The sequence below is a fragment of the Staurois parvus genome, unplaced genomic scaffold (assembly GCF_062004578.1).
Source record: "Staurois parvus isolate SC_StPar_1 unplaced genomic scaffold, SC_StPar_1.0 ptg000476l, whole genome shotgun sequence".
In the NCBI taxonomy this organism is placed as follows: Eukaryota; Metazoa; Chordata; class Amphibia; order Anura; family Ranidae; genus Staurois; species Staurois parvus.
In genome coordinates this window covers 2,699,689-2,712,586 of record NW_028318272.1, presented here as the reverse complement: position 1 = coordinate 2,712,586, position 12,898 = coordinate 2,699,689, and the positions used below count along the sequence as shown (strand labels likewise).

Genomic DNA, 12,898 nt, shown 5'->3' with positions numbered 1-12,898 from the left:
GTTTTCGGTAAACAGTAGAATGATGTGCTTTACCGAAAAGCTCTATCTTGGTCTCATCTGTCCACAAGACGTTTTCCCAGAAGGCTTTTGGCTTACTCAAGTACATTTTGGCAAACTGTAGTCTTGCTTTTTTATGTCTCTGTGTCAGCAGTGGGGTCCTCCTGGGTCTCCTGCCATAGCGTTTCATTTCATTTAAATGTCGACGGATAGTTCGCGCTGACACTGATGCTCCCTGAGCCTGCAGGACAGCTTGAATGTCTTTGGAACATGTTTGGGGCTGCTTATCCACCATCCGGACTATTCTGCGTTGCAATCTTTCATCAATTTTCCTCATCCGTCCACGACCAGGGAGATTAGCTACAGTGCCATGGGTTGCAAACTTCTTGATAATGTTGCGCACTGTGGACAAAGGCAAATCTAGTTCTCTGGAGATGGACTTGTAACCTTGAGATTGTTGATATTTTGCCACAATTTTGGTTCTCAGGTCCTCAGACAGTTCTCGTCTCCTCTTTCTGTTGTCCATGCTTAGTGTGGCACAGACAGACACACAATGCAAAGGTTAAGTGAACGTCTCTCCTTTTTATCTGCTTTCAGGTGTGATTTCTATATTGCCCACACCTGTTACTTGCCCCAGGTGAGTTTACAGGAGCATCACATGCTTGTAACATTCTTATTTATCCGCAGTTGTGAAAGGGTGCCAATACTTTTGTCCAGCCCATTTTTGGAGGTTTGTGTGACATTATGTCGAATTTGCTTTCTTTCCTCCCTTTTTTTGTTTTGTCCCAATACACACAAAGGGAATAAACATGTGTATAGCAAAACATGTGTTAATGCAATACGTTTCGTGAGAAATACATGATTTCCTGGAGAAATATCAAGGGTGCCAACAATTTCGGCCATGACTGTATATTAAATCAGTGGCTAAATAAACAGCATAAGTGAAATAAACACCTGCAACGCCTCTCCTAAATGGGTAAATAATCATAAAGAAAATAGATAAATACAATAATAAAATACACATACATATAATGAATGTTGTGATAATGAATAAGCACCTACTAAACAACACCGGTAAATAAATACAATGTAGTGACATAAACGCATGTATATCTTACATGCCCAAGACCAATTGGTGTAAGAGAAGTGACAGTGATCCCACTAAGGGATAAGACACGAAGTGAATTAGTGAAACAACTAATTGTGGTAAACATAAGAAAAAGGAAAGAGGAATCAGTATATAAACGCATGTATTAACTACATGCCCAAGGTCAACTAGTGAATAAGAACATTAACAGTGATCCCACTGAGGGATAAAACAAAGTGCATCCGTGAAACCACAAATTGTGGTAAATGTGAAAAAAGAGGAATCAGACTCCCCGCTTGTAAATCACTAACAATCACTAAATACACAAAATTGTGACCCCCCCTTAACGGGGATAAGTGAACAAAAAATAGGCTGTAGTGCCTATAAATAATGAGGCGATCCTTAACCCCAAATGGGGGTTCTAAAGAAGCATGGTAATAAGTGATGCCAAACAGTGCCTCACACTCTCCATATATCCACAAACATAAATAAACAGTGGATAATCAACCCACCAACATGAACAAATAATCCGAAATACAAAATTATTAAGAGTGAATCAATGTGACAAACTCCTGCGCTCCTACCTAAAAACTAATACCTACCAACAAAGGTAAAGCTGCTACATACAGTCATATACCCATAGACAAAAAATATAAATGAAACACAAATGATGCAGCGCTACTACCATAAAAATTCTTCACACATAAATGAATAAGTGAAACAGTTCAAAATTAGTGACACAAATACACAATAATAAATAGTGCCAAAAAACTCATAAATAATCACATGTGACAAGTGTCAATACGAGGTCCTAAAAGGACCAAATAACATAAATGGTGCCCCAAGTAATCCAATGGGATCCAATAGTGCTCCAAATCAAACAAGTAAGTCACAACAGGACTCAATGTGCTAAAAAAACCCTCCCACCGAAACTAAAAATCAGTTCCCACCATATAATACAAAACACGTGCATCCCAATAAACACATAAACTAAGAACTGTTCATGCAAACAAACATGAATAAATATATAAAGTCCCGTGAGGTGTAAAACACCTGACATTATACAAAAAACCATATATAAAGTCCACAGCAATTCTTGAAGAAGGAAAAAAAAAAAAAAAGTGCTGATAAATGTGCAGAGATATCCAAGAGTGGCTGAATTGCCCGCTCACCTCCCTCTTGCGACACGCACAGGGTCAAAAGGCCTTCAGGATCACTAACACATGGACCCTTAATAGTAGGTAATCCTCCACAGCTCTCCACACTGACCTCCCCTCTTGTACAGATTCCAGCACAGGCTCACAGGGCAGCAGATCTCCTCTTCAGGCACATAAGGTGGCTGCAGCCACTTGATCCTGAAAACATACACTTGTTTTCTTTAGAAAACCCTTTGCATAGTACCATAGAGGACCCATGTTTGTTTTCAGGATCATGTGTATGTTTTCAGGATCAAGTGGCTGCAGCCACCTTATGTGCCTGAAGAGGAGATCTGCTGCCCTGTGAGCCTGTGCTGGAATCTGTACAAGAGGGGAGGTCAGTGTGGAGAGCTGTGGAGGATTACCTACTATTAAGGGTCCATGTGTTAGTGATCCTAAAGGCCTTTTGACCCTGTGTGGGTCGCAAGAGGGAGGTGAGCGGGCAATTCAACCACTTTTGGATATCTCTGCACATTTATCAGCACTTTTTTTTTTCCTTCTTCAAGAATTGCTGTGGACTTTATATATGGTTTTTTGTATATTGTCAGGTGTTTTACACCTCACGGGACTTTATATATTTATTCATGTTTGTTTGCAAGATCAGTTCTTAGTTTATGCGTTTATTGGGATGCACGTGTGTTTTGTGTTATATGGTGGGAACTGATTTTTAGTTCCGGTGGGAGGGTTTTTTTTAGCACATTGAGTCCTGTTGTGACTTACTTGTTTGATTTGGAGCACTATTGGATCCCATTGGATTACTTGGGGCACCATTTATGTTATTTGGTCCTTTTAGGACCTTGTATTGACACCTGTCACGTGATTATTTATGAGTTTTTTGGCACTATTTAATATTGTGTATTTGTGTCACTAATTTTGCACGGTTTCACTTATTCATTTATGTGTGAAGAATTTTTATGGTAGTAGCGCTGCATCATTTGTGTTTCATATACAAAAGAATTAACGTGTCCTAAATAGTCACAAAGGTGAAATATCCAATTCATAGAAAATGTCTAGAACCATCCAAATGGTGGAGGTGTTCTGTAGTCCTGTAATCACCATTAATGTGCAACAGGATACTATAAATCCCACTCTAGGTGCAATGGCCCCTCACCTCCATGCGGTGACCCTGCAGGGTCAAAACGCTTTATGATAATCAAACACCACCGGTCTGGAACCTGGACTCTCCAACGGATGTCAGGTCCACCGCTGTGTCAGTTCCCTCACTGGTGGGCAAAATCCCGCATGTAGCCTCCTCAAAGTGGTCCTAGAGGTGATAGCTCCAGAGCTCCATGCTGGCAAGAAATACACCAGCTATAATCGCTTGTGATCTGAGAGCAATCCTCTGTGGCAACAGACTTCAGCTCAAGTTGAGCAAGGTGTATGTACATATTATAAGTATTTGTTTACACAATATTGCGCTGCATATTTTGTATATTATAATTTATGTGGGAACACTATACATGTTAGCTGTGATATTTTTTAATATTTTTTGAGTATATTGCACTCAAAAAAGGCATATTGCACTGTAAGTTTTTCAGAATATACTTTAGGTAGAATGTCTCAATCTGTTTTTGATGCCCACATTTTTGGGTATAATCACACCTATGCTATGCTTTAACAATCATGTGGCTTAGATACATTTTAAAAACAGCTAGAATATAGAAAAACTACACTTTGTCAGGTTGACAACATGATATATACAGTATGTGTACATATAGAATATAAATGTCATAAAGTACAATGAGACATGAATTTATCTGGACCAATTTTTTTTTTTTTCAATGGAGTAGGAAATGGTTAGATTATTGTAAAAAAAAAATGCTTTAGACCTTGATAGGTGTATAACCATTGCACGCGCTATCAAAAAAAGTTTTGGCCTACTAATAATTTTCATTATATGTTAATGCGTAGCCACTCTGTGACACCTAATAGTACCTACCTTTAGAGCGTAGACTTATACAGTCTTCTACATTATAGCATATTTTTTTCACTGCACTTAGTTGCTAAAATGGTGACTATAGCTAGTGTGCAAGGGCGGACTGACAACTCATGGGGCACCCGGGCAATAGGGGATCATGGGGCCCCTGTGTTCTTGCCCAAACTCAAAAAAACCTATGAAAAAGATACCAGGGGCATCTCATGGGGCCCCCTACTGACCCCGAGCCCTCAGGCAGTGCCCGAGTTTCCAAATGGTCAGTCCGCCCCTGCTAGTGTGACTACATTTGCACAAAGTTATATCTACTGAATTGTATCTTGTTGATGTATACGAATATGCCCAGCCAGACCTGGCAAAATTTTTGAACTCCACTGAAAGCTTTTTGCTTCTACAAGTTCACTTGAATAGGCAAACCATGTACTGCTCTGAATATTTTACTGCAACTGGAGAGTGTAAAATCTGGTGCAGCTGTGCATGAAAATCAAATCAGCTTCCAGTTATTTTTTTTGTCAAAGCTTAATTGAACAAGTTGAAGTTAGATGCTGATTGGCTACTATGCAAAACTATCAGATTTTGCACTCTCCAGTTTTAGTAATTCTGCAGCTAGAGTTAGCACTCATAATTTGCAGTCCTTACCTTCGTTTTGCACAAGGGACCTTATCTACAAGGGGTGCCGATGTTCTTCCTGTGTCTGTATGTTTGCTTCCTGTGATTTTTTTCTTTTAACATAATACACTTCTGTGTTGTGCATGATTGTGGTATTTTAAGTTTCTTTGAGAATTTGTCAGTGCTATATAAATGAATAAAATGAATGCTGTTGAGACAACGTTCTAGTGACCCATTTCCTGGTCCCCAGTCAAACTTAGTTATGTTCTAATGTAAGGGCTCATCTAGTTTACGTTCACCTTGCAGCACTACAACGTGTCAGTATCTGCAGGGTTGAAGTCCTGTTTTAAGAACTTCTGTGTTTAATATCTAGTGGTGGGCTGATGAGAGCTAATCTGAAATTAAGGTTGATGGGTTAGTACTATATCCCCTGATTAGTCGCAGCTTTGTGCTCTGTGCGTATGCAGGACACAGCTGGTCTAACAGAACCCAGCTCTGTCTCTCCCTGTACCTCATCCAACAGACACCCGGGATCTCTCTGTGCAGCTGACTCGTTCCTGTTATTTCACACTCTAGGGACACTGCTCCACTCTATTGGGGTTAGATGTCCTTGAAAGCTTGTGCAATGTTCACACAGTAGAAACAGAGAATTGTAAAGGCTTCTAGACCTAGCAAAATGTAGGTTGAATACAGCCTTTTTATATGTCTAAAATGATCAAAGACTGGGTTGAAAGATCAAAGATTGGGATGAAATAATTCATATAAAATAAATTTGGTGGTTACTCAACTGGTTTTTGATATATATATATATATATATGTGTGTGTGTGTGTGTGTGTGTGTGTGTGTTTACAGAGAGAATATAGAGAAATATACTATTTTGCTTTACTTTCATATTACTTTCTAATTTGGCAGAATAATTAAATATCCAACTTTATGTGGAAGTTTAGCTATTTTTATCACTATGTTTTAGTTGAGTTTATGGTTGACACAATACAGCAATATTTCTGAACCTTTACACTTATTCAGTGGATATACACATTCCATTGTATTCACCAGAGTCCATGAAATCACCTGCAGTCCACTGCTATCAAAGTGTGCCTAGATTTGCTGTTAGACTCTACCAATAATACCTGTTGCAGCATGTTAGATTGGAAATATTTTATAATATTGTCTTCAGAACTACTTGGCATATTGAAGTGTGTTGTGGCCAAGTAGCTTAGCTTGTATAATGGTGAACAACTCCTTTATAATAGATCAACAGTACTTGGCAACATAAATAAAACCAGTTACACAATGTTTTGGTTTTTCATGTGTTTTTAATACTATTTATTTACGTTGATTTTCTGCAGTTGTATTTACCTTTCAGAACTTGCGTATCTTGGAATTGTTATTTTACTTGTTCTTTGTTGTGGTGGGATTTGGCATAAAATACTTTAGCTGGCTGCAGGTTTAGATAGTTCTAGCACCTGTGCTATCTGTTATAACCCCTTTTAAATATATGCTACATAGCTAAATGCCATCTACAGTAAGTAGGTTTGTCATATATTTTGGTACATAGGATTTGTTGGCTCGAGTAACCCTTTTATCAAACACAAAAGGTAGTTAAAAGCCTCGGTTGCCATTTCCTTTCTATATTTGGTTGTGCTTATAATCCAGCTATCACATACAACATTATTTTTTTTCTTCTGTACCTAAGAGGATGAAGAAGTTCATACACATTACAGGCTGATATTCTAGTTAAGCCTACTCCATGAGCTATTCATCCTGTTCTTGATGATAGACTAAGCTAGCTGCGCACCTGCAGAGTATGGAGATGGTATTTCAGGATCTGTGATATTCCTTGGACACCTGGATCCAGTTTCACTTACAGAAAGGAAGCGCTATGTAACTAACAAGTTAATTCATAAAATGCTCTAATGATACCAGTAGCTTGCCTTTCCTAATGATCTGTATGCTTTTGTGATCACGGCACTAACAACTTAGTACAGTGATACCATGTAGAAGTAAACTTTAGTGATACAATTTATAGCTGGTAATTTATTTTTAGGCACATTTAGTTGGTAAGCTGCCTTTAATCCAATGTCCTTGTTTGTGGAATGATCTGTTCACTGCTAAAAAAGGATGTAGCATGGTAAAAAAAAACCTAGGTTTTGTTAAAGTGCTGTGGCCTTATTACACAGATGCACAGGGAATTGTTTTTAATCTCCATTCTGCTTTCCCATTACAGATGGTGATGACGACCCACAATTCTCCTGGGTGGCTTCATCTCCCTCCAGCAAAGACGTTGCATCACCCACTCAGATGATAGGAGATGGGTGTGATCTCGGCATAGGAGAAGAGGAAGGGGGATCTGGGTTGCCGTATCCCTGTCAGTTCTGTGAAAAGTCTTTCAGTCGTCTCAGCTACCTGAAAAGGCACGAGCAGATCCACAGTGACAAACTTCCATTCAAATGCACGTACTGCAGCCGACTGTTTAAGCACAAGAGGAGCAGGGATCGCCACATTAAACTCCACACTGGGGACAAAAAGTATCACTGCCACGAATGTGAGGCTGCATTTTCTCGTAGTGATCATCTTAAAATTCATCTGAAAACACACAGTTCTAGCAAGCCATTTAAATGTACAGTGTGTAAGCGCGGATTTTCTTCCACTAGCTCTCTGCAGAGTCACATGCAGGCTCATAAGAAAAACAAGGAGCATTTGGCTAAATCAGACAAGGACATGAAGAAAGACGACTTCATGTGTGATTATTGTGAGGAGACTTTCAGCCAGACAGAGGAGCTGGAAAAGCATGTGATGAAGCGACATCCTCAGCTTTCAGAGAAAGCAGACCTCCAGTGTATCCATTGCCCTGAAGTATTTGTGGATGAAACCTCACTGCTGAACCACATTGACCAAGTCCATGCCAACAAGAAGCACAAGTGTCCAATGTGCCCAGAGCAGTTTTCTTCTGTGGAAGACGTTTACTGCCACCTTGATAGTCATAGACAGCCTGATTCAAGCAATCATAGCATTAGTCCAGATCCAGTTTTGGGAAGTGTGGCTTCGATGAGCAGTGCCACACCAGACTCCAGTGCATCAGTTGAACGTAGTTCAACTCCTGACTCAACGCTTAAGCCACTAAGAGCACATAAGAAAACCTTATCATTAGAAAGAGAGGAGGGCCAGACTTGGTCCAAGGTTAGCTACAGCTGTCCTTACTGCACAAAAAGAGATTTCAACAGCTTGGCTGTCTTGGAGATCCACTTAAAAACTATTCACGTGGACAAACCTCAACAAAGCCACACCTGTCAAATCTGTCTGGATTCTTTGCCCACCCTGTATAACCTTAATGAGCATGTAAGAAAGGTTCACAAAAACCATGCCTACCCTATGGTACAGTTTAGCAACATAACTGCTTTTCATTGCAACTATTGTCCTGAAATGTTTGCTGACATTAACAGCCTTCAAGAACACATTCGCATCACTCACTGTGGACCCAATGCTACTCCTCATGAAGGCAACAATGCTTTCTTCTGTAACCAGTGTTCCATGGGATTTCTTACTGAGTCCTCACTGACTGATCATATTCAGCAAGCCCATTGCAATGTTGGAAGCTCAAAGCTTGAATCCCCTGTTATTCAGCCAAGTCAGTCATTCATGGAAGTGTATTCGTGCCCGTATTGCACAAACTCTCCCATATTTGGTTCTGTATTGAAGCTCACAAAGCATATAAAAGAAAACCACAAGAACATTCCATTGGCAAATAATAAGAAATCAAAATCAGAGCAGAGTCCGGTTTCTTCAGATGTTGAAGTTTCTTCCCCAAAGAGGCAGCGGCTGTGTCCTAGCCTAAACTCAGTGTCAAGTGGAGAGTATCCTTGTAATCAGTGTGACTTAAAGTTTTCTAATTTTGAAACTTTTCAAACACATTTGAAATCACATTTGGAGCTTCTTTTAAGAAAACAGTCCTGCCCTCAATGCAAGGAGGACTTTGACTCCCAAGAGTCTCTCCTACAGCACCTCACAGTACACTACATGACAACCTCCACACATTACGTGTGTGAGAGCTGTGACAAGCAGTTCTCATCTGTAGATGATCTGCAAAAGCACTTACTGGACATGCATACTTTTGTGTTATATCACTGCACTCTTTGCCAAGAAGTCTTTGATTCTAAGGTTTCCATCCAAGTGCATTTGGCAGTAAAGCATAGCAATGAGAAGAAAATGTATCGCTGTACAGCATGTAACTGGGACTTCAGAAAAGAGGCAGACCTTCAGCTTCATGTCAAGCACAGCCATTTGGGCAACCCAGCAAAGTCACATAAGTGTATCTTCTGTGGCGAAACCTTCAGTACGGAAGTGGAGCTTCAGTGTCATATTACTACTCACAGTAAGAAATATAATTGTAAATTTTGCAGCAAGGCATTCCATGCAATCATTCTCCTTGAAAAGCACCTGCGAGAGAAGCACTGTGTATTTGACACTAGCAGCCAAAATGGTACAGCTAATGGTATGGTACCAGCAGGCAAGAAGTCGGAGACTGTTGAAGTCCCAAGTGTGCTAATGAAGAACCCGGAAATTTCAAACAGTCATGAGGCCAGTGAAGATGATGTTGATGCTTCTGAACCAATGTATGGCTGTGATATTTGTGGAGCAGCTTACACAATGGAAGTTCTCCTACAGAATCATCGATTAAGAGATCATAATATCAGACCTGGAGAAGATGATGGTTCTAGGAAGAAAGCAGAATTCATCAAAGGCAGCCACAAGTGTAATATTTGCTCAAGAACATTTTTTTCTGAAAATGGACTTAGAGAACACATGCAGACACACAGGGGTCCTGCAAAACACTATATGTGCCCTATTTGTGGGGAACGGTTCCCATCTTTGCTCACGCTAACTGAACACAAAGTTACCCATAGCAAAAGTTTAGATACAGGGACATGCAGAATCTGTAAACTGCCCCTTCAAAGTGAAGAAGAATTTATTGAACACTGTCAGATGCATCCAGACCTTCGGAATTCCCTGACTGGTTTCCGTTGTGTTGTCTGTATGCAGACTGTCACATCCACTCTGGAACTTAAAATTCATGGAACATTCCATATGCAAAAAATAGCAGGAAACTCTGCTGCCTCCTCTCCTAATGGACAAATACTGCAGAAGATTTATAAATGTGCCCTATGCTTGAAAGAGTTCAGAAACAAACAGGATCTGGTAAAGTTAGATGTTAATGGCTTACCTTATGGTCTCTGTGCTGTGTGCTTGAGCAGAACCACTAATGGACAACCTTCCAACCCACCCCCACAAGAAGTCTGTGAGAGGCTGTGTCTGAGATGCCCAGAGTGCAGTGTCAAGTTTGAGAGTGCTGAAGATCTGGAAAGTCATATCCAGATTGACCATAGAGACTTGACACATGAAATTAGTGGTCAGAGAAAAGTAGCTCAAACTTCTCCACTCCCAAGAGTAAGTACTTGTTTTATGTCCATTTTTGCAGTGATGATTTTTGTATTTTGATCTTACTTTAGCAGATGGATTACAAAAGAAAAAAACTAGGGTGCCATGTGGTGCTTACACCATAATAATTACTACAGTGAGAAAGGGTTAGAACCTTTGGCAGTTGTTTTCCCTGTTGGGAAGATTAGATTTACTTCTGGCCCAGTGACAGTAAAACACGAAATTTGAAAGTTGTTACCAGAACAGGGACAGTCTGAGTTTACGATTATTCCCACTGCCTGGTGCATCTTCAGGATAAAAAGTGATGGGACATTTCCACATCAAGAACACGAATGAGAGCAGTAAAACCTGCAACGGATATTATTATTTTGCCCAGAAAAAAAAAATATAAAAAAGATGGTTATAGTTGCACTTAAATGATATCTTTGTCAGGTTGCTATAGGATACATTATTTGTGAGGTGAGCAAATAATTTGTAGGACAGAGGTTTGTCCTGTCAACTACTGTGGTCCAGTTCAATAAGCTTGGATCTGCCAATTTTTTTTTCGTCATAATAACTTTTGTTATGAAACGAAAAAAAAAGCACGGCATTCCATTGATATCAATGCATTTGTAACCAAACTAGCATCCTAGGCATACAAGCTAATACTCCCATAGCAAGAGAGCTGCAGGCATGCAGACTCCTTGCTAGTTTTTGTTTGTTATTGCATATGTCCCATAACACTGGATGCAGCTTTCAAGGAAGAAACCAAAAAAACTAGAAACATGAGCCTTGTGCTTACTGTCGCAGTCTTTTTTTTTATCACAAGCCAGGTTCTGAAAAAGGGGTGCTTCTGTTGACATTATCTGTCCATTATTTAGACTGGTAGGACTCTGCCCTACTCCAACGACCTAGTTGATGGGTTACATGTTTACAAAAAGATTACAAAAATTTAAAATAATCCATAGAGTTGTCTGTTTTCTCTTTGTTGTGCTGGGTCTCCATGTACACTGACCATATACACTAAAACATCCAACCTACATTTAAAGTTTAGAGACAAATTAATCTCAAAGACATTCATTATAGTAAGTGGAGCATGGCATTGTGACAGAAGCTCAAACTGAATGCTGTCATTGGATAACTACTTCCATTAAGCAGGAAATATAGCAAGAGCAAAGTATTCAAAGAATGCTTGTGGAAAATGAGCTGTACAAAAAGGGCTGAATACTTACCAGCATGAGGGTGGTGTCTTGAGGGAGAGGCACCTGCACAATTCTGAAGCAAATATGGGCTAGCACAGTGAGGAGATTACCATTTTCTAACCCTCTTAACTACAAAGCTCATGTACCTGCTATGCTAGGCTGGTATTTGGATAGGTGGGATGAAATGTTTAACTGGAAATTTAAAATGAACCCAATAGACTGGGTCTGGCACATTTGCATTGTTTGAGGATATTCTCTGGCTTTTAATCGGTGAGATCCAGGATTGATCTCCTAAATCACTGGTTCAATTTGTTAATCACTGTTTTTGACTTTTATACATGGTTCAAGTAATGCCATGTGTTTAAAATGAAAGTCCATGCACCAGAATAAGGACATCAATGAGTAGTTAAACCCCTGGTACTTGCAACATTTTGTTGCAGTGCCTCCACCACAGCCCATAGGAACTTGCACCCATGGTTGACTGGGCTTTAAAATCTACCATATTTTTCGCTCCATAAGACGCACCTGACCATAAGACGCACCTAGGTTTTAGAGGCAGAAAACAGGAAAAAAAAAATTCTGAACTAATGGACTGCAGACACAGTACAGGAGATGACCAGAGACTGCGGACAGCACAGGGATGACCAGAGACTGCGGACAGCACAGGGATGACCAGAGACTGCGGACAGCACAAAGGATGACCAGAGACTGCGGACAGTACAGATGACTGCTGACCTTTGGGGAGGTGGGGAGCGGGTACCTGAATTTGACAGGTACCCGCTCTTACTTCCGCAGAGTTTTTGTTTGATCTTACCTGTTCCTCGATCCAGCCGTGCGCTGTCTTCCCGGCTTCTGTAATGGCGCTCGGCATGACAGCCGGGTGCCCAGTGCGCATGAGCGAGAAGCACTTGCGCTTTGTGATTGGCCTGGCGGCTTCTGGGATCTGTCATGTGTCCCAGGTACCGCCTTACCATTCACAAAAAGCACCGCTTCTTGCGCATGCGCACTTGGCACCCGGCTGTCATGCCCAGTGCCCACACTACAGAAGCCGGAAGACAGCGCGCTGCTGGATAGAGGAACAGGTAAGATCAAAGAACAAAGAAGTAAGAGCGGGTACCTGTCAAATTCAGGTACCCGCTCCCCACCTCCCCAAAGGTCAGCAGTCATCTCCATAAGGTCCCGCTGCAGAGCTGAGCGGCCGGCCCGGTATTCTGACACGGCCGCGGTGGAAATTCCGGACTGGCCGCTCCATAAGACGCACTGACATTTCCCCCCTCTTTTGGGGGGGAAAAAGTGCATCTTATGGAGCGAAAAATACGGTATATACTGTATAGCACAAAGTTTGTCTGCAGAGCAATCATGCAAAAGGTAGGGCACATTGATCAGAGGTAACGAATGCTGCAGATGAAAAAAAAGTATGTCTTTTTTTTCCAACCTGATTCATGAAGTGAACCAATC

General features: G+C 40.7%; 1 protein-coding gene across 1 annotated transcript in view; it reads left to right on the top strand.

Annotated features, from left to right (window-relative positions):
* Positions 1–12,898, top strand: part of ZNF423 (zinc finger protein 423) — a 387,723-nt gene that overhangs the window by 168,406 nt on the left and 206,419 nt on the right. The window contains exon 4 of the mRNA XM_089689472.1: positions 7,051–10,268. Within this exon, the coding sequence (XP_089545598.1) occupies positions 7,051–10,268 (3,218 nt within the window). The remainder of the gene's footprint in view (positions 1–7,050; positions 10,269–12,898) is intronic.